At 43.7% G+C, this 20,234-nt stretch overlaps 1 protein-coding gene across 3 annotated transcripts in view; it reads left to right on the top strand.

Annotated features, from left to right (window-relative positions):
* The window catches only part of GLRA1 (glycine receptor, alpha 1), an 84,979-nt gene that overhangs the window by 21,537 nt on the left and 43,208 nt on the right, over nt 1-20,234 (top strand). For 2 of the 3 annotated variants that reach the window (XM_012658252.1, XM_012658251.1), the window contains exon 2: nt 17,120-17,247. The exons of the other annotated variant lie outside the window; for it this stretch is intronic. In XM_012658252.1, coding sequence (XP_012513706.1) covers nt 17,120-17,247 — 128 coding nt within the window. The remainder of the gene's footprint in view (nt 1-17,119; nt 17,248-20,234) is intronic. 3 annotated transcript variants of the gene reach the window in all.

Below are 20,234 nucleotides of genomic sequence, written 5' to 3' on the forward strand. Positions count from 1 at the left end.
GCAGAGTAACAAAGAAGGAAAAGCACTAGACTCGGGTCTATTTAGGGTTCAGCCAAGAACTCATTGTGTGAGTTCCTTTCGCTCTCTGGACCACGGTCTTCTCATCTGTAGAATGGATGAGTAGACTGTACCAGATGACTTTTAAGTTCTCCCTCAACTCTATCACTCTAGGACTCAGAAACAGACGGAGGAAAAGGAGGAAGGTAGAGGAACCAGAAGGGGAAAGAATGTAGGAGGGAAGGAGCAGAGGCTAAGGAGAGGGGAGGAAATAAGAGGAAAAAGAAAGAAAGGCATTTTTCCAAAGCAACTGGAATCTGTTTATCTTGTTGAAGGAAGAGGAGGAGGATCCTCGTGTCAAAGATCCCAACAATAAAAGCTTTCTCCTCAGGCAGCCAACTCCATGTTTCCCGCTCGTGGGATCCATGGCTGATGTTGGTAGAAACCTGGACTGATGCCTGCAGGTCAGGGGCCTGAACGGAGCCCTGGGAGGAGGCAGGATGCTGCCTTTTTCTCGAACCCCAGGAAGGAGGGCTGTTGTGAGGGTCCTCACAGGTGTACCCCCTTCCCCCTCCCTGTACCCATCCTCTTCCTCTTCCTCCTTCTCCCTCTCCTCTGGGCCTGAAAATGGGTAACAATGATTAGCATATTCCCAGGCTCTGAGGGATGTCCTGGGGAAATGGCTAGAGAATGTGCCCATGGGAGCCACAACTGCAATATTACTGCCTTGTGCCTACTAGAAAGGATCCTGGGAACCATTAAAAGGAGAAAAATACCAGGCCAGAAAAAGATCTTCCCAGGTCATCTTCTCCAGGCCCCTGCCTCTGAGCATCCCTTCTGTAACTGCCTGGGAGCTAGAATCCAAACCAAAAGATTTAACGCAGAATGACACCGAGTCCTATCAGCTTTTCACAGCTGTCTGAGCCATCCCAGGCCTTGAGACCCTTGAAGACAAGGACAGTGCCTCCAATTGATTGAACATCCCTTAATCTTCATGGCACTGCACTGGGCAAACAGTGGGCTCTTCAAACCCATCTCATATTTAAACAATAGGGTGACATGGTTCTAATCTATCTCCCATTAATATCTATTCTGCTGCTTAACATTTCATTCTAAATATCCTTCCTATTGTTGGTTCCACTGCCCTGTTTTAAAGTCCAACCTGTTGTTTGCCTGAAGAGAAAGAAACTAGTGGTCCATGCCCTGCAGAAGTGAGGTAGAATACTCGCTCTGGAGGTGACCTCTCTAAATTTAAAATTGATCCCAATAAAGAAGTGATTAGATAGTGTCACCATATAAATAAGAGCCACAGGTGCAGATATAAATATCTTAGATAATTGTTCACTTAATATATAAAGAGCAATTTTTATATACCGGGTTCTTGACTAAGCAACTTATCTGTGTTTTTTTAAATCTTCCCAACAATTCTAAAATTAGACAATATTCCCAGTCTACAGATGAAGAAATTGAGGCTTAAAGAGGTCAAGAACACACAAGTAAGTAGTAAAGTCACAGTTCCTACCCACTTATCAGTTGTCATCTTTACAGCACACTACTGAGTAAAAGTTCAGCCTCTACTTGAACACTTCCAGTAACAAGAAACTCACCATCTACTTAGGCAGAATCTTCCATTGCTGGCTAGCTCTAATGGTCAAAATATTCTTTCCTCACATGCATCAGGCAGCTGCCTCCCTCATTAAAAGTCCTACCCACCTTCCTTGGTCACTTGGAACAAGTCAGTGGGCTGTAGAAGGCACCCAAACTATGAAATTAGAAAGATCTGTTTCCATTCCTACCCTGCCACCTACTAGCCATATAACTTCAACCAAGCCACTTCTGCTTTTGTGCATCTATACAACAGAAACACAAATGCATTCCTCATAAAATGTTTTGGAGGAGAGAAAATAAATAATATTTGCAGCTCAGTGCCTGGAAAAATATTTAGGTCATTAAATATGAAATGTCCGATTTCAAATCAAAAGTTTAGTTTATTATATCTCAAACAAGAAGCAGTACAATTAATCAAAGTATGTGCCTAAATTATCGACACAGTTTTGCCATCTTAATGGTAGCTTGCTTATGCCAGCAGTGAAGAAGCCTGGAGAAAGAGTGACAATGAAATTGCCAGGCCATTTTCCATAGCTTGTTGAGAATTGAATACTTACTTTTCCTTGCAAGAAGTGGTCCAAAGCTGGAAGAAGCAGTAGTCAGTTGGAGCAAGGTGTGGTGAATACGGTGAATGACAGAGAGTTTCCAAGTCCAGCTTCTGTAGTTTGAGCATCATTGTGTTTTGCAACATGTGGTCTTGTAAGAGGATTGGCCTGTCTCTATTGACCAATCTCAGCTGCTTAATCACAAGCATCCTCATCATTTCATCTAACTGGTTGCAGTAGATATCCGCTGTAATCAGTTGACCAGGTTTCATGAAGCTGTAGTGGACAATACCAGCACTGGATCACCAGACACCATTAGCTTTTTTTGATGAATATTCGGTTTTGGATAGTGTTTCGGCACTTCATCTTTATCCAACCATTGTGCCGAATGCTTGAGATCGTCAAAAAGAATCCATTTTTCATCACACGTAACAATACAGTGTAGAAATGGTTCGCCTTTATGTCATGACAGCAAAGGAAGGCAAGCTTCCAGACAATTTCTCTTCAGATGCTCATTTAATTCATGCGGTACCCACCTATCCAGTTTCTTTACATTGCCCACTTGTTTTGAATGATCCAATAGTGTTGGAATAGTAATGCAAACCTTGCTGCTAATTCGCACATGGGTTGAGAAGGATTCACTTCCACTAAAGCTTTCGGCTCATCATTATCCACCTTGGTCTCAGGTCACCCTTGTGGCTCATTTTCAAGATTAAAATCACCAGAATGGAACTTCTCGGACCATTGTGTATTCATTATCCACATCCTTCCCAAACACTTTGTTGATATCTCGAGCTGTCTGTGCTGCATTGGTTCCACAAGAGAACTCATATTCAAAAACAACGTGACTTTTTACTTATCCATGGTTTCACCAAAAATTGCTGTAAAAAAAAATATTAAAAGATAATCACAAGCCAAAACATGCACTTGAAAGAAGGAGGATGTACTTTCACAATAAATAAAAAAAAAAAGAAGAAGTGTCAAAGTGAAATGTCAAAGATATCAACTGTCAAACTTAGTACTTAAGAAAAATGGACATTTCATACTTAATAACCTAATAGTAAATACTCAAGATTATTTTATCAAGTTGAGTCCCTATTCCCACAATAGCCCAACAGGCTGATCCTTCTGCCTAAGACTTCTCTGAGCCAAACACCCACAGAGTCTGTAATTATTCCTTACAGGTCAATTTCAAGTTTGTTTACCAGCCCAGTTGTTCCTTCCTGGACCTGCTCCAGCCTGTTAATGTCTCTCTTAAAATGCAGGGCCTACAACCGAATATAATAAATTAGCCAAGCTTTGAAGTACAACCCACACCCACTATTTCCTGCATTCCTGCCTCTTTCAGTCTTTAGATTTTTCATAAATTCTTTAGAATTATTAGGTTTAACCTAGGCTGGCATAAAATTTTAGTGAAGAATCATTAAACCTTATAAACAGGAACTTTAATTTTTATTTGTAATAATGATTAACATACTAAGTGGTTTCTATGTGCCTGGCACTACAGTCCTCATTTGATATGTATTTTTCTTATTTAATCCCAATGGTTCTAGAAAGTAGCTCTATTATTACCCTATTTCACCAATAAGGAAACATGTATTTGAAAGAGTTAAGTGACTTGCCCAAGATCACGCAACTGATAAATGGCAGAATCCCATTTGAGTCCACCATGCTATCCTAACCCCCATTTCAAGCATCTGGGGGATGCTTACAATATGGAAGTGTTTTTAAGGGATAACAGGCAGAAGCCATATGCAGGGGAATTTAATAGAACAGGAAATGCTTTGCACCAAGCAATGTTGGGCTTCTGAACAATCTGTCACTAAGAGGTCCCTTCTCTCCTCTGGCACATTCCGATGTCTACAGCTTCATGGACAATATGAGTCAACCTCTCTTCTTTTTAACTTTTACTTACATTGCCTTCAGCCCTTGCCCCTGGCAGACTCTGCCTCAGGAAGAATTAAAGTTGCTGCTTCTAGCAGGTGAATGAAGAGGGCCTTCCTTTACACTGGTACAGCCTTTCTGCCTCAGAAATTGCCCTACCCTTTGACTCAGCAATTTTGCTTCTAGGACGTGAACAGAGGTTTATGACCAAGGGGGTTTTTCACAGCATAATTTATAATAGATAAAAATTGAAAATAATATAAATACTCGTCAATAGGGGGATAGCTAAAGGAATACTAATACAGCCACACCCTGGCACAGGCGGTCATTTAAAATTGTGTTTGTAAAGGTTTAACAACAAGAGAAAATGCTCATTTAGAGTCTTCAGTTAAACAAAAAAACAGGAAACAAAAATGGTTACAATCTAGAGAGGAAAAAAAAACCTAGAAGAAATGTATCAATATGTTAACAGTAGATAAATAGATAATGGCATTTCTAGGTGGGTTTTATTTTTTTCTTTGAAACTCATTGTATTTTTCCAATGTGTATTTATTACTTTAATTATCAGAGGAAAATGTTATTTTTTAAAAAGCGTTGAAAGAATCTGGTCTGAGGGCACAACCAGCTTGTGAAGCACAGTTTTTCCACCGTACAGTTTCCATCTGTGCAGCAGCAATTACTACTCTGTTACCATCAGATCATCTTAATCCTATTGATTGAAATGCCAAGCTAATGCTATTAATTTACTACTTTATGGATAAATTACTAAGAGCACAGCAGAAGAATTACCTGAGAGTACTGTCGTACTCTTCTAGGTGTCAGAGTGGGTGGCCTTGTAGATTCCAGTGTAAAGCACAAAGAAGCTTCTAGAAGTTCATATATTCACCTGCCATCATAGAACCTAAATCAGCCAACTCCCTTGAATAAATTAATATTGCATTGAACATTTACAATGTGCCAGTCACCAGAGTAACAATTGTAAAAGAATATTTTTCTTTACAACAACCCTATGAGCAATAACTACTATTTTTCCCATTTTATGGATGCAGAAACAAAGATTTAGAAAGGATAAGTAACTTTTCCAAGGCCACACAGCTATGGATTTGATGCCAGAGTCCGTGTGCTTAACCCTGGAGTACACTCTATTTATTTCAGCCAAAAAATGAGTTCTTATTTGTATAGTATCTTATGCTTTCTTCAATGTAATTTCAAATAGTAATTCAAAAGTTAGGACCAGCGGTATCTGCACTCAATGGATGAGGAAGCTGATGCTTATGTATAGTAAAGGATTTGCCCAAGATCATACGAGAAAGAATCACAACAGGTAGAAGTCAAACCCAGGATTTCTGACTCCACATCCACAGCTGGTCCCATTCCCTAGGTTGCTACTCTTTGCTTCTGAGATATTCAACAAGAAGCAGGAGGCAGTGGGACTCAGGCTCCCATCGGGTCCCCCTGTGCGCCACAATGAAAGATCCTGGAGGTGCAGGGTAGAAAAGAAAGAAACCCCAAGAGGAAAAGGAAGGTTCGGCAAGGACACTCGAGATCCTTTATCCTGGGTATAGGATATTCCTTTCAGAAGCTTATACTAAACAACAAGAGAGCAGGGACTCAAAACAACGCACATTGGGTTGAGTGAGCTGTTTAAGCAGATTTGAACAGCTGCTCCAAAGCTCATGCCAAAATTCCGCCTCAATTAGTTTCGTAGATCAACGCTGCCACCAAGTCACCTTGATTAAGTCAGTCAACCTCCCCAAGTCTCAGTTTCCCCATCTGAAATATAGAGAAGAAAATGGTTGATGCTTCATAAAGTTGTCGGGAAGATTAGAAGGCTTGTACGGAAAAGTTCTTAGCTCTGCATGGCACTTAGAATGTGTTTGATCATTGGCAGCCATTGCTATTCTCGGTTAATCTCTGAGTCAGTCTCCTCATCTATAAAATGGAGTTGATAGTCCCTACTGACTCTGCAGGGGTGTAATTTCGTTGATTTATAGCAGGTGGTCAATACATGTCTTTTTTTTCTAATGCATAAGCTGCCCATGTCCCATATTCTATGACGCCTCTACCCACTTCTTCCCCAAGATTTTGGAACCTGCTGAGCAAGGCAAAGAAGTTCCACCGCACTGAGCACAGCTGTAGCTCTGACTCTGCCTTAGAGGATTCACATTAGATTTAGAGAGCATTATTAGAGCCCTGAAGCTTCCCTAACACTCTGTATTTCCATACAAATACCCACTTCAACTAAACCCTATCAACTCACAGTTAAGTGCTCACTTTCTGAAGACCAATCACTCAGTTTATTAAAGGCAGCTTCAGGTTTTAATCCAAATTGTTCTTTCTGCAATTTAAGATCATTTCTTCCTTAGTGCCTGGTGAGGATTGTTTATTTTCTGAACACCCGCCTTTAAATCACAGTCTTTCGGTTGCTTGAAGACCACACACATCCAAGCTCCATGGCTATGAAAAACCTGTTTTCTCTGGATAAATGGCATGGTTTCACCGATGCATTTCCTGTGGATTGACTGCAACTTGGCTTTTTTCCTACTGTAAGTTTGAACCAGTACAGATTTGAGAGGGAGAAGTGATATGTTTTTTTTCTAACAGGCCCAGATATTCAAGCACTTATTTGTTCTCTCACAACTTTCCATCTACTAGTTTTGATAGCTCCTGGACAGCAAGAGCTGCTGCATATTCATCACTGATATAGTTAAGAGAGAAGTCTGTGAGAGCAGGTGAATCTGAATAAGTTACTTAATCTCTATGAACCTCACTTTCCTCATCAGTAAAATAGCGGTAATTATATCAAACGCAAAGGTTTATTTGGGGGAGTAAATATTGCAAATAAAGCTCTTAGTGTAATTCCTGGCACAGTAATTTACAACCACTCAATAAGGGCTGTTATTATTGTATTATTTATTTCCTGATCTAACACCTAGTACAATCTCTGACACATGATAGGCACACCATAATTATTTTGAATGAATAAGTAAACAAATGAAATAATAAACTAATGGTATCTCCAACGAGAAGATGATCATTACCTCAAAGTACCTAGTGGATAAAAAATGTTGACTCATTTGAGAAATGAAAGTTTATTTCCAGAGCATCTGTAAAAAAAAAAAAAAAAAACAGTGACCTTTTGCCATTCAAACAACACCTGCAGGTAGTATTTTCAAGATGAGTGAAATGAGATGGAAAAGGTTAAAATGAAAGGCAAGTTGACCACAGAGAAATTCTGTTAGAGACGATTTAATAAACAGTCAAGAAGGTTCCTCGATCCCTTTACTGTCTTTTGGGAATGGCCAAACAGTCTAGCAGAAGATGTTACGTTATGGCTTTGCTGTCGGAGACCGTGAGCAGCCTCTTACCCTTTCGGCTGAGCCTCTGTGTCATCGCTGTACACGGAGACACTGTCATGGGATAGTATGAAGATGAAATGCAGGGATGGACTTGGAAGTGCCAAGTCAACTGCAAGTGTTAATATGTGCAAATGATAGTCAATTACGTTGTTCTCAACCCACACTTTCCAATTCCCAGAGCTCCAGAATTCTCACTTGTAATTCCAGAGTTAAGGAAACATTGATATCATGAACCAAGGAGGCTCCTCAGAGGGACTCTGCAAATCACTATCACCTGGTGGTGTTAACTTAGCGTATAGTGGTTAACAGTGTGGGCTGTAGAGACCAGTCGACTCGTGGGCTTGCCATTTACAAACTGCACGACCTCAGCTAAATTCCTGAAAATGGAAGCATCGGCTTCCTCTCTGTATATAGGGGTAATGATGAATGATGTCATCTTCATGGGATTGTTGAGAAGATTAAATACAGTAACGTATACATTCAGCCCATAGTAAATACTCAGTGAGTGGTAACTATTGTCATGCCTTCATCTGTTTATTATCCTATTACTATTTCTCCTCAATATTTATACTACCAGGCCTTTGTAACCTCAAATGACCAATCCCTGCTGATCAATGCAATCTTTTTTCCCAAAACTTCTTGTCCAGAAGCCCTGAGCTCCATTCTCTGCAAAGACGCCTTTCTCCAGTGAGATTTATCTGATTAAAAAGAAAGCTGCATTGAAGGTAATGAGAGCCATTTGCTCTCCTGTCCAAACTCGTGGGATGCATGCTGATTATGCAGGGCCTGCTAAGAGCTTTCACTCAGGCAGAGTAAATCCCACAGGCCTGTTCTTCGGCACTCAAGCCTCTGAAGAATTCCTTACATTGTAACTCATCTGGGGGCCACTTGACACCCAGAGGCTCAAGCCAAGAGTTCTCTCACCATGGGACCAGACTGCAGAATGACACTGAAGGTCAGAGGCTCGGGAAAATTTCCCCAAGTGAGACACACAGGCACAGTCAGGGCAGAGTGAGACGGTCGTGGTAGAATTATAAATAGTAACATAGCAAACAGGAACGTGGAGTTTGTGCACAGACATAGGTTTGACCTGGGCCCGAGGCCCAAGTCACTCCACGGAAAGATTGTGAATGCTCCTGAAAGCAAAAGGGATGACTTCCTCCCCTGTTCTTCTGCCTCGGATTTTCCCAAAGGACATCAAGTTCTTTGGGAAAGTGGGCAAAGGCCATTCATTTTCCCCAGAGGATGATTAAGGATATCAGGGCCACAGTTTAGGGCTTTTTAAACTCCAATCAAATCACATCACTGATGCCAAGTGGCTGCACAGCTAAATTAAACTTCCTCTGGAATTCCAGGTATATATCATCCATTTAACAAATATTATGTTTATTGAGCCCTGACCATGTGCCAGGCTCTGCACTTCATGAAAACCAGGTTGTGAGAATCATGCTTTCCGGGCCTTGTCTATATAACACCTGGATTGCCCCAGTTCTGAAGGAAAAGAGGTTATAGAGCTGAAAGTTGAACTTGAACCAGAAAGGACCAAGGGCTGCCATGACTCTACCCTTGACACACGCACATGGCATAAGGAGAAGGGAGATGAGGGGGAAAAACTATCTACATGAATTAAGCAAATAGTGTGGAATGTCAGAGCTAGATCAAGTCATATGCTCCTTAAGCCTCAATTTTCTTATCTGTAAAATGGGGACAGACATCTCATGCTGTTTGGAGGATAAAATGGGATGAAATATGTTGCACAACAGAGTGCACATTAGGGACAGTACATATGGAGTTGTTTGTTGCCACCAAACAAGAAAAACAAAAATGACACTTTTTGGAAATAAAACAGGATGTGTGACAGGTAAAGACTCCCTCCTCAGGTGAATACATTTGATATTCTACAGGAAATCCTACCCTAGATAGACTGGTCTCCAGGATTTAGGAGGTTGTAGCAGGGCCAGGACAAGGGTGATGCAACTGAGGCACAAAATTTAAGGAGGCGCTCATGCTCAGGTCCCTGCAAGTGCAGGGCTGGCACTTACACGACGCTGGGAGTGAGTGCCTCCTTAAATTTTGCTAATCACCTCATTCACCTAGCTCTACTGCTGGCCCTGCTTTTTGGGGATACATAAAATAAAGCAAGAGAGTTAGTGGATGGCCGGCTATCCAGAGGAACAGACTGGAATCAATGATAAGGAGTATAACGGATGCCTAGAGAATCAGACTGTCTTAGGCGCAGGGGCAGAACCAGATAAAATCTCAAAGTTCCTTCCAGCTCCAAAAATCCAGGATTTTATCTCACTGGCAGAAGAGAATCATACTCAAATACATGTACTTCTTCCCCAGATAAGGGTTCCTTAGAGGAGACAGATATAGCTGTGGGAGTTGGAACAGGAAGGGGGAAGGGCATCTTGTTCCATAAGACCCTGGGTGAATTGGGCTTGGGGCATGCCAACTGTGACATTCTGCTCCCAGGGGTGCTTAGCAGATCATGAAGTGAGAGTAATAAAATGTCAGGCCTCCCCAGCCAGCCTAAGCCCCTTACTGCAATCAAATAAAGTCGAAATTGCACAGCTGGCCGGGTAAAGCCAGATGCTGACCTAATCATTCAACCCAGGCAAAATTGAGGGTGACCAGCAGGACTCACACTGCACAACAACCCCAAAGTCAGAGCCAGGGACAGAAAATTGATCCAGTCCATAAGGTCCAGAGTGCAAGCCTGGCTCAGCCCCACTTCTTCCCAGGAGCCCAGGACGCCAAGCCCTCCCACCAGCCTCCATTTCTTCCCCAAGGACAGCCCACGAGCAATGGGGCAGGAGAAAGCTTTCACAACTGGAGCATACACAACGTGAGTAGTGGCAAATGTTGAGTCTTTCTAAAACTACACAGAAGCCAAAATTAACAAAACTCAGAAAATTGCTCTGATTAATCCCCACCCTACCCCCAGTACTGGTTTGCTGCATAGTAGTCCAAGTATGCCACCTAACCCGGATAGCAACCTATTAATATAATTGCTGAAGTACCCAGTCTAGCCTATCTACTGGACAGTAAACAATTAGTGGGCAAAGGCCATTCATCAACAAGTAACTATTGATTGCTACTACATGCCAGGCACTGAACAAGACAGGCACAAGCCCTACCCATAGGAAGTGCTTTTTCAGGCAGGCAGTGACATATTTATCTGCATCTCTTCCACAGTGCCTTATGCATATAGTAGATGCTTAATAAATCATGTGGATCATAGGATTTTAAAGCAAGAGTGCCTATAGAAATCAGAAAAGCCATCACTCCACAGTTGTGTCTTGGCAGAGGCTGATAATCCATCCTGCTACTCTTTCCCGCTGGTTCAGGCCCCAGAACCCTTCTCTGAGCAGCCACCACCAGTCAGATGGCATTGGCACCCAAGGTAAAACTGTTCACAGTTCCTGATCTAATGCAAAACTGCCATTTCCCAGATGAAGAAACTGAAGACAATCTAGGAAAAAGACGTAGCCAAAGAACACGCAGAAAGTTAGAAATTGAGCCAAAACTAGCACCCAGGTTTCCCAGCTCTCATCTTAATGTTCTTTCCTCTATTCCACAGTATTAAGAAAACGTCCATGGAAACCTAGAGCAGACATTCACACAACCTCTGACTAGTTTACCAGGCACTTTCTGCGCAGAATAAATACCAGGTCATTGGATTACCTCCCTGCCAAGGCAAAACAGATATTCTGGCCCAAGTCAGGGGGCAGGTTGCCTGGAAGCCAAAGACACCCACCATTTGAAGGTATCTTTGGAGGAACCATTTCCCAAGCTTGGCCAGGCCATAATTTAATTTAATCCCAGAATAGCTGAGAAATCAGATAGATTATTTTTACTGTAAAGGGACTGGGGAAGGATAATCTTCTCTTAGCCTTCAGACCCCACATAAGGACATAGGGCAGGGGGTTCAATCCCTGCCACTCCCAACCCCATGGACTCAAGCATTCCTTCCTCACTTCTTATCATTGTCCATGCTCTCTCGCTCATTCTCACTCTCCCTCCCTCATATATAAATTAAACTTCTTCCAGTTCTCCAAGTTCTCTCTCACTTCTAGATTTTATACATGCTGCTTCTTCTACCCAAACACTCTTTCTCCCCCTATTTTTCCCAGACTACTCTATACCCAACCTTCAAGTTTTACTACAAAAGTCATTTTCTCCACAAAGCCTCTTGGAAACTCCTCATCCTCTCACCAAGCACAGTTGGGTTCCCATCCTCTGTGCTCGCTGAATGTCTCAATTATAGCACTGACCAGGCCTCGAACACCTCCACCTTCACACTTTCCTCTTACTCTCCCACTCCCACCTCCCTTTCCTTCCTGCACCTCCGGCTTCCTCCTCCAGCCCTGTGGGCCCCTCCCTTGGTTACCCTCAGCCTCATAGGGCCTCTTCTCTCCCTCTCCTTGTCCTTCCTCCCCCTTTCCCATCCTGACCGCCTGGACTTCTCTGCCCATGGTGAACTGGGGAGATGGACTGTGTTGGTTCTGGGGGCTGTGGTGCCACGCAAGACGTAGTCGAAATTGTTTCTCCCCAGTCTTATTGCCAACCCTCGGATGTTTTAAATGCAGATGGACAACTCCATATGGATTCCCTATTTCCGACTGATGTTGCAACTGGAGAATGAGAATCTGAGCATTGATCTGGCCCTTCTTCCAACAAATCCTTGAGAAACAGGTTGGCCCACTGGAGAAAAATCTTGAAACTGGATGGGGAAGAACCAAGACACAAAAGCACTCACATTCCCCCAAAAGAGTCCAGACGAATTCAGATTCCCAGACCATGTATATGAAAAGAAAAAAAAGGCATATTATAGACTCATAAATGATGGCTTAGGGCTGGAAGGACTTTTAGAGATTATACTAATCCCCTCATTTTATATCTTGGGAAGCTGGAAGCCAAGGAAAGAAGTGACTTGCTGAAGGTCACACAGCCTCCATGTCATTAGACTACCCCCCACCCCCTCCCATCTGTAGAACTCTACGCCTGGACTTTTCTGTGGTCTCTGTCATTAGGAGTCACAACTGAGGCCTTTGCAGTACCAAAGTCTCTTAGTGCGACAAATCTTCTGATTAGAGGCGATACGGTCTCGTGCTCTGCCCCGTCGGTGTACCTATTGCCATGAGCCTTTTCAGTAAGGGGCAGAAAACTTGGTCTCCAAAGGCCTCACTCTCTTTCTGAAAACTACTATTAATCTAATCTGTCTAAACTGAGTCTCATTTACCCGTTACATTTTAGTAATCCCTGAAAAAAATTTTGCATCATTTCCAAATACTTTTATAAAGTCAGAAAATCCAAACAATGGAGGGTTTCATCTCTCAGATTCATTTCCAGCTTCTCTGTCCAGTAGCTCAGTCTACAAGCAAATGCTCAAGTTCACCAGAAGTAGTGGTTCTAAACATGCGTCAAGCGCTCCTTGATGCATATTTGCTCCACACAAATGCACAGAGCATTGGATGCACTGGGCAGGGGGAGCTTGAGATAATCCTGTGCAAATTGTGCTGTCTAAATATAGACAGAAATGAGCAAGGATTAGCGAGTGGCGGGGAGCATGGCTACTTTGGCATTAAAATGGAGCCTTTGTATTTGGAAAAGAATTAATGAACTTTTGGACTAGGGCGCTGAGGGATGGGGGCTGATTTAAGTGATTCACACACAGTAACACTGAATTATTATTGAACCAATTCTCTTACAATCCTTCTCATTATCTCAAGGAGAAAGTCTCCCTCGGTTAGGTGTTGCTGTGTCTCTAACGCCTTTCCAACGCTTGCTGATCTTCCTTTGTAACTTAGAGCAGGCTTCAGGCTCAGAACATTGGCCAGCAGCAGCAGACAACTAGAATTTGAAACTCTCCTCTCTTTGTTTTGCTTTCATTGTATTCACTATTATGGATATCTTCCATCATGGCCAGTAATACTAGTTTTCCACTTGTGAATACTGAAATATGGTTTTCTCTTAAATAAGTGTAAGTTTAAAAGAAGTGAGATAATTTAATGAAAAAAAATGAAGTGAATAGTAGTAGAGGTGGCACACAAACAGGACAAAAATTATAAAACTGATACCTAAGAAATCACTGGTAAATGGTACATGGGAGAGGCTAGACTGGAGAATCTCAAAATTTCAAAAAATTCTGCTGTAAATCATTCGACAAAACAGAGGATCATTCGATAATCCACAACATCCGCAACTATTGCTTCTCCATTTTTAAGTGTGGTAAATTCAAAGCTGTGTATATCAGGATTGCTGGAGGTTGGACACATATTTTGATTTTCTTGGCTGTAACGGGGTATGATAAGCTTCAAAAACAAATGGTAATAATAGCAAGTATCATGATTTATACTCTTCACGATTTACAAAAGGCGTTCCCATACAGATATGTTAACACTTGAAAATTCAAGTTCTAATCCCCTCTCCCGTTAAAGTGCTGTGTGACCCGAGGCCAGTTACTTAACCACCCCCTGCGGTCTTCATTCCCTCTGGTTCAGCTCAGGCAGGAGTTTCAGGGGAGCCAGTGGCCAGGTGCTCAGACTGCAAATACCTTGCTGCAGATCTGCATGCTAGAATAACCGCAGGACTCCAGCTTTGGGGAGGATTCGGGTACTAAATGACACGTTATGCTAATAGCAAATGGTAGGGGATAATTTGGGTGAATTCTTTCTCCCTCTGTACCATCTAATAGGATTCAGGCTTATGAAAGAAGCCTGAGGGCCACGAGATTGCTTGTGCTGTAGTAACTGCTGGGAGGGAGTACGATGTTCCCAAATCTTATTAGCAGAGGAGGGGCTGGAGAGAGCTCAGGAGCTTATGAAAGCTTCATAACTGCCACTCCTAGAGAGGTTCTAGAAGTGAATTATAGCAGCGGAAAAGTCATAAATCACCAGTTGCGTGCCTGTGGTCCCCTTTGCCCACACCAGAGCCACACAGCAGCCATGAGTCTGGCGTTGAATGGAGAAAAGCCGGGACTCTGGAGCTAACTGTGGGCCATGGAAAGCATCTGGGGGGACTTTCTGGCCATTTGGGGTTCATGGTACAGCTGAAAGCAGTGTGAGACAAGAAGAAGCCCCCAAACTGGCTCTCAACTGCTTCAAACACACACACACATACACACACACACAGCAAAAGGAAGACAATGTATTGCGTGCCTGCTGTGTTTCATGAACTGTACTAGGTATTTTTACCTGTGCTATCTCAGTTACTTCTTGTGCAAAACTCATTTGATAGATGAGGAAACCAAAGCTCAGAGAGGTTAAGTAACTTTCCCAAGGTGACACAGCTAATAAATGACTGTGACAGGATTGATTCCAAATCATCTGTGCTTTTCCCCCTCTGCACTGTACTCTATTATATTTCACGGTACATTTCAAAAACAAACCCATGCAATATGCACATCACAGACATACGTACATTTACAAAGGCATTTACACATTCACACCCTATACCCCATGCATACATACACCACACATATACACACAAAAATGCCCATACTAAATGCCACACTTATCGATACATTGACACTTTCACCTAAACACTAGTATGAACACTTTTTCACATATGAATCTATGTAACACAATCCACAATGCACCCACAAATGCCCCAAGCACACCCTAATCCCTGCACACATCCACACACATCTACCCATTTGTATACATAACAAACATATACACCACACAAACTCACCTACATCCACAGTCACACAAAGAAGCAGTAAAATGCATTTGTCCGTCATCCTGTCCATCAAAACCAGCCTTTCAAGGTATGAGGAAGAGATCTTCAGGTTACTAAGCGAGAATGTCTAAATAATCCTAGAATACCTTCTGAATCTTCACAGGAATACCAGATTGCTTTCAGTATTTTCCATTACTGTGTATAATAGTCTAATTATTTGAAAATTGTTAATGCATATATAAATATTTATGAACACTTCCTACTAGCCAGGATATTTGATTAATTAAAGTAGCATATTATTCATTCTTTCATTTACTGTGCAATTACTGAGCACCAGTTAAATGTGAGACACCGTGGTAGACACGGTGGGGGATTAAAAGAACAAACAAATAAACAACAAATCAAACCACCATGATTCCTGCTCTTAAAACATAGACACAAATAACTGCATTACAAGGTAGCACAGCCCATGGCTAGACAGGACCTGGTGAGTGAGCGGATTCGCATGGAGGGAGGGCATGGAGAGAAGTTGGCTCTGAGGCTTCTAGCCCCAGAGAGTGGCAACATATCTGTGTCATCTTGGTATTTTTACCTGTCCTAGGTATTTTTACCTATGCTATCTCAGTTACTGCTTGTGCAAAACTCATCTGATAGATAAGGAAACCAAAGCTCAGAGAGGTTAAGCAACTTTCCCAGGGTCACACAGCTAATAAATGACTGTGAGGAGCAAGTTTGGGGAGGAAGCTGTGGCACTCAGTTTGGGAGAGGGACTTGAGGCACAGGCAGGACACTGAGATGGACATGCCCTGCAGGTGTTTGCAGATGACAAGAGGGGCTTTAAGGGAAAGGCTGGGGTGGAGGTATAGATTTATAAATTACAAATGTATAAACAATTACAACTGATGAAATCAGAAAAGGCCAGAGGAAGAACAAGAGAGGTGGAGGACAAATCCTTGGGGAGCACCACGTCCTGCTTGGCTAGGTGACAGAAGCTTCAATCTCACACATACACACCCCCCCCCATCCATGCATTTTCTCCACATACCAGCCCCACAAGCACGCAACAGGGTTGCACATAGCTCCCCACTATCTCCTACATAAAATTTCACAACTAGGAAATCTCAGTTGCCCAAAGCAACCCAAATGAGTGTTCTTCGGCCCTTGAGCTTCCAACCTTGACTCTTGTTGAAATTTGTACGCCTTTGAGAGTTTGGCAGCAGGGGGGGCATTGTTCTCAGACATTAGTAATTCATACTGTGCCATGAATGAGGACCTAAAAGCACTTTGTCAAGTGGGAGTGGGTGTAGAGGTGACAGAAACAGTGCAAAGCATCCCCAGTACTTTGATTGCAAATCCTGTGACTCGACACAATGAGCCAGGCTACCACCGACTTGCTCTGGGACCTAAGTCGGTCCCTTCCACTAGCTGGGCCTCAGTTTTCCCAGATGAGCGTTTTCTACGGTGTGTGATAGCAGTCTCATAGGTATAAGCATCCACGCTCGTCAAAGGGTCTGAGGAGACCAGAGGCAAAGACGCCTGAATAAATTTGTGTTCTAGAATGCACTGGACTTGGGCAACTTTTTTCTAAATTGCTGACTGTGATCCTGAAGAGAAACCTTGAAGAAAAGCTGGATTATTTGATTTTTAAGGTCCTTTCTGGCTATGCTGTTCCACGAACCCATGAGGGTAAAGGTACCCAAAACACAGGGCTGGGTCTCCCGAGGTTAACCCTTCAATCTCCTCTCCCAGGGAGACCCAGGGCCAACTGTGATTACTCAAAACCCCAGAGATGAAGCCTTAAGAGTCAGCGGCTTCTCAGCGTCAATCGGGCACTCAGCTGCCTGCCAGGGTCCCTCCCTGGCTGATCTTCGGGCTGGGTAAACAATTCAGCCCGGGCCTTACCTCATTAAAGACCCACGTTACCTGTTTCTCAGGCGGAGAATGCTCTAGTGGTTCCACAGGGGCTGGACAAGGCTGGGGTCTGGTCACAGCATGAGAAAGGCCATCATTAACCCTTTGCTTTCCTCTCTCCCTTCTCAGCCTTGCCGCTTCTAAGGAGGCTGAAGCTGCCCGCTCCGCGCCCAAGCCTATGTCACCCTCAGATTTCCTGGACAAGCTGATGGGGAGAACCTCTGGATATGATGCCAGGATCAGGCCCAATTTTAAAGGTAGAGAAAACATTCTCTCCAGATCCACAGGGAAGAAGTGCTTTCTCAGGTTATATAATAGACACGAGCAATACACTACTGCATGCAGATGGTAAATACGTGGTACGAATCCCATGACTCATTCCTCTACTCTAAGAAGACATTGTTAATCAATTCAGTCTTCCCTACCACCAAGCCCGAAGCCTCAGAGGATCCTGCTTAACAGTACCTCTGGTTGCCAGGAGTCAGTCAGTGAATTAAAACCTATCTCCTACCTCTGGTAGAATGGGCAAAAGGATAAATATGGAACGTAGAGAAATGGGTTCAAGTTTTGGCTGAGGCACAAACATACTCTCTGAGCTTGAATAAGCCTCCCTCTTCATCTGGGCCTCAATTTCCTCATCTCTGCAGTAGTGGGCTTGGCTACATCTGCACTTTTCAAACATATGCTTCATGGAGCTTTAGGGCTTCTACCAGGTGCCCCAAAAGAGAGAAGCAGAGGACACAATGAGCAGGCCTGCCCCGGCCTCTTCTTTATTTTAGATAAGGGGCTTCCAGCTAAAATCCATCTGCTAAAAGTTTCCCAGGGATTAACAAATGATTCTGAAAGTTTCTAAGTTAAATCAGAGTCACAATTTCAAATGCCTATCAGGGTTAGGTAGGTACCTTAAATGAGTGAGGTGAGCCAATAGCAAGGCAATAGGGAGTGGTAGAGACTATGGAGAAACAGAAGTACAGGCTCCTCTAAAGGGGGCAGCCTCTCCTTAGCCCCAGCCTGTAGTTGCCCTATAGGAATGTGGGCCCCATGTTGCCAGATCATCAATTATTACAAGAAGAGCCAGAAATTGAGATCTATCTGAGACTACCCAATTCCTAAAACACATAATTCAAACAAAACATGTTGGTGATCAGACGTGCCCTGAGGGTTGCCAATATACAAGCCCTGGATCTCAGAAGGTTCTTCTAGCTCTCATAGTCCTACGGGATCTCAATGGCTATAACAAGAAGGGACCAGTTCCCTCTGTTCACTGATGCCTTGGGAGGCTGTACCCATCTCAAGCCGCTGAGCAGAATCCCGAAGGTGCACTGCTGAGGACCTCCTTGGTCTCCTGTGCACTCTGACCTTCCTCCCAGCGCCCCTGCAAAAATCCCATTCCAAGGACCTGCAGCCAGCCTCCTAATCAATTCTTGATTCTAGATGCCCTTCGTCACTGTTCCTTTTGGCTCAAGTCCAAGACCAAACAAGGCATGTGACAGCTGGTAACAGCTTCCTAATATTTTCTCACTTTGCCCCTGCTTTCAAGTCCCCTTCTCAGAGTGCTCCCTCTCCCAGAACCATTAGCACAACCTTGGTTCTCCAAGGATAGGGAAGTCAGGACCAAGGCAGCCGCCACAGCGCACTAGCACTCTGCCCAAGCCCTTCACCAGGGTCTCGATCTCAAACACCCAGAGGGGCCAGGCAGCTATGATGCACGAATGAAGCAGGATGAGATAAGAAAATAAAACCAGAAGACACGGGGCTTGTCCAGGGGCCGCCGCTTCTCAGTTCCTGCCGATGACTGCCAGGTAGGGACGCGGACCCTAGACTGCAAGGCCTTCTAAGACAAGATTAAGTCTGAGGTTTCACGTGAAATCTTCCAAAGTGACGCCTAAATCACCTCTTTTAAAAACACTGTTGGTCAAATTAAACACGGCTAAGGACTGCTTATGGCCCTTGGCCACCAGGTCGCATCCTCTGCCCCTCACAGTTTTTAGGAATTCCAGTCCACCGCGCCCCCTGGTGGGCCCTCTCAGAACTCCATCCTGAAGAGGGGCCAGGGCCTCACCTGAGAAAGGATGGACTCATGCATCTGTTGAATGTGGCGCATCCAGGGTCCGTGTGTTAATAATCCTGTGCATACCACTGCACTTGCCACAGAGAAAGCTCTCAATAAAGCTTTCATAAATGAATAAATGAATGCAGGAATGGACCAGCAAATATACTGGGGTTTAGAGCAGTTAAGTGACTTTCCTAAATCACGCTATCAAGACCAGGGACTTTAACCCAGCAATTCTAACTCAATTATTTGCCCAATGCTAGTGATTTATTTGTTTATTCATTTAGTTATTTACTTACTTAGCAGAGGACGTTTTTAAGAAATAAAATCTCGGCTGGGCGTGGTGGCTCACGCCTGTAATCCTAGCTCTCTGGGAGGCCGAGGCGGGCGGATTATTTGAGCTCAGGAGTTCGAAACCAGCCTGAGCAAGAGCGAGACCCCGTCTCTACTAAAAATAGAAAGAAATTAATCGGACAACTAAAAATATATAAAAAAAAATTAGCCGGGCATGGTGGCGCGTGCCTGTAGTCCCAGCTACTCGGGAGGCTGAGGCCGGAGGATTGCTTGAGCCCAGGAGTTTGAGGTTGCTATGAGCTAGGCTGACGCCACGGCACTCTAGCCTGAGCAAAAAGAGTGAGACTCTGTCTAAAAAAAAAAAAAAAAAAGAAAGAAAATCTCACCCTGTCCACTGAATCGGGGCCCTTCCCCTTTTCACTCTGAGAACCTTACTCAGAACACTTGGACCCCGAATCTACAGAACTAGACAATCTCTTGGGCCTCTTCCAACCCTGCACTGGCTCCAACCCCTGTGACACCCCCTGACTCAGAGTGAGGTGCAGGAGCTGGGAAGGTTTCTCTACCTTCCCTCATGGGAAGGCCTGAAAAGTTGCCCGGAAGATATCTCCTGCTCCTGAGCCCCTTTCACACTTCCATCCAGGCACAAATAAGATCCCAAAAGCCACATGCAAACCACAGAGCTCAGGAAATGGCCATGCAGATCGGGCCCCGCCCCCGCCCCGTGACAGAAAGAGGCCTCCATTGTTTGAAAACTCCAAAGAATGATTAATCACTCAGCAGCTTCCGGAAGCACTAGAAACTCTCTCTGTTCCTGACCCTCCTGAAGACAGGGGTAGCTGCAGACAGCAGACACACTCTGCAGGGCACAATGGGTTCCAGTCGTCCCTCTACTTA

Source organism: Propithecus coquereli, unplaced genomic scaffold (genome assembly GCF_000956105.1).
Source record: "Propithecus coquereli isolate 6110/MARCELLA unplaced genomic scaffold, Pcoq_1.0 Scaffold58, whole genome shotgun sequence".
In the NCBI taxonomy this organism is placed as follows: domain Eukaryota; kingdom Metazoa; phylum Chordata; class Mammalia; order Primates; family Indriidae; genus Propithecus; species Propithecus coquereli.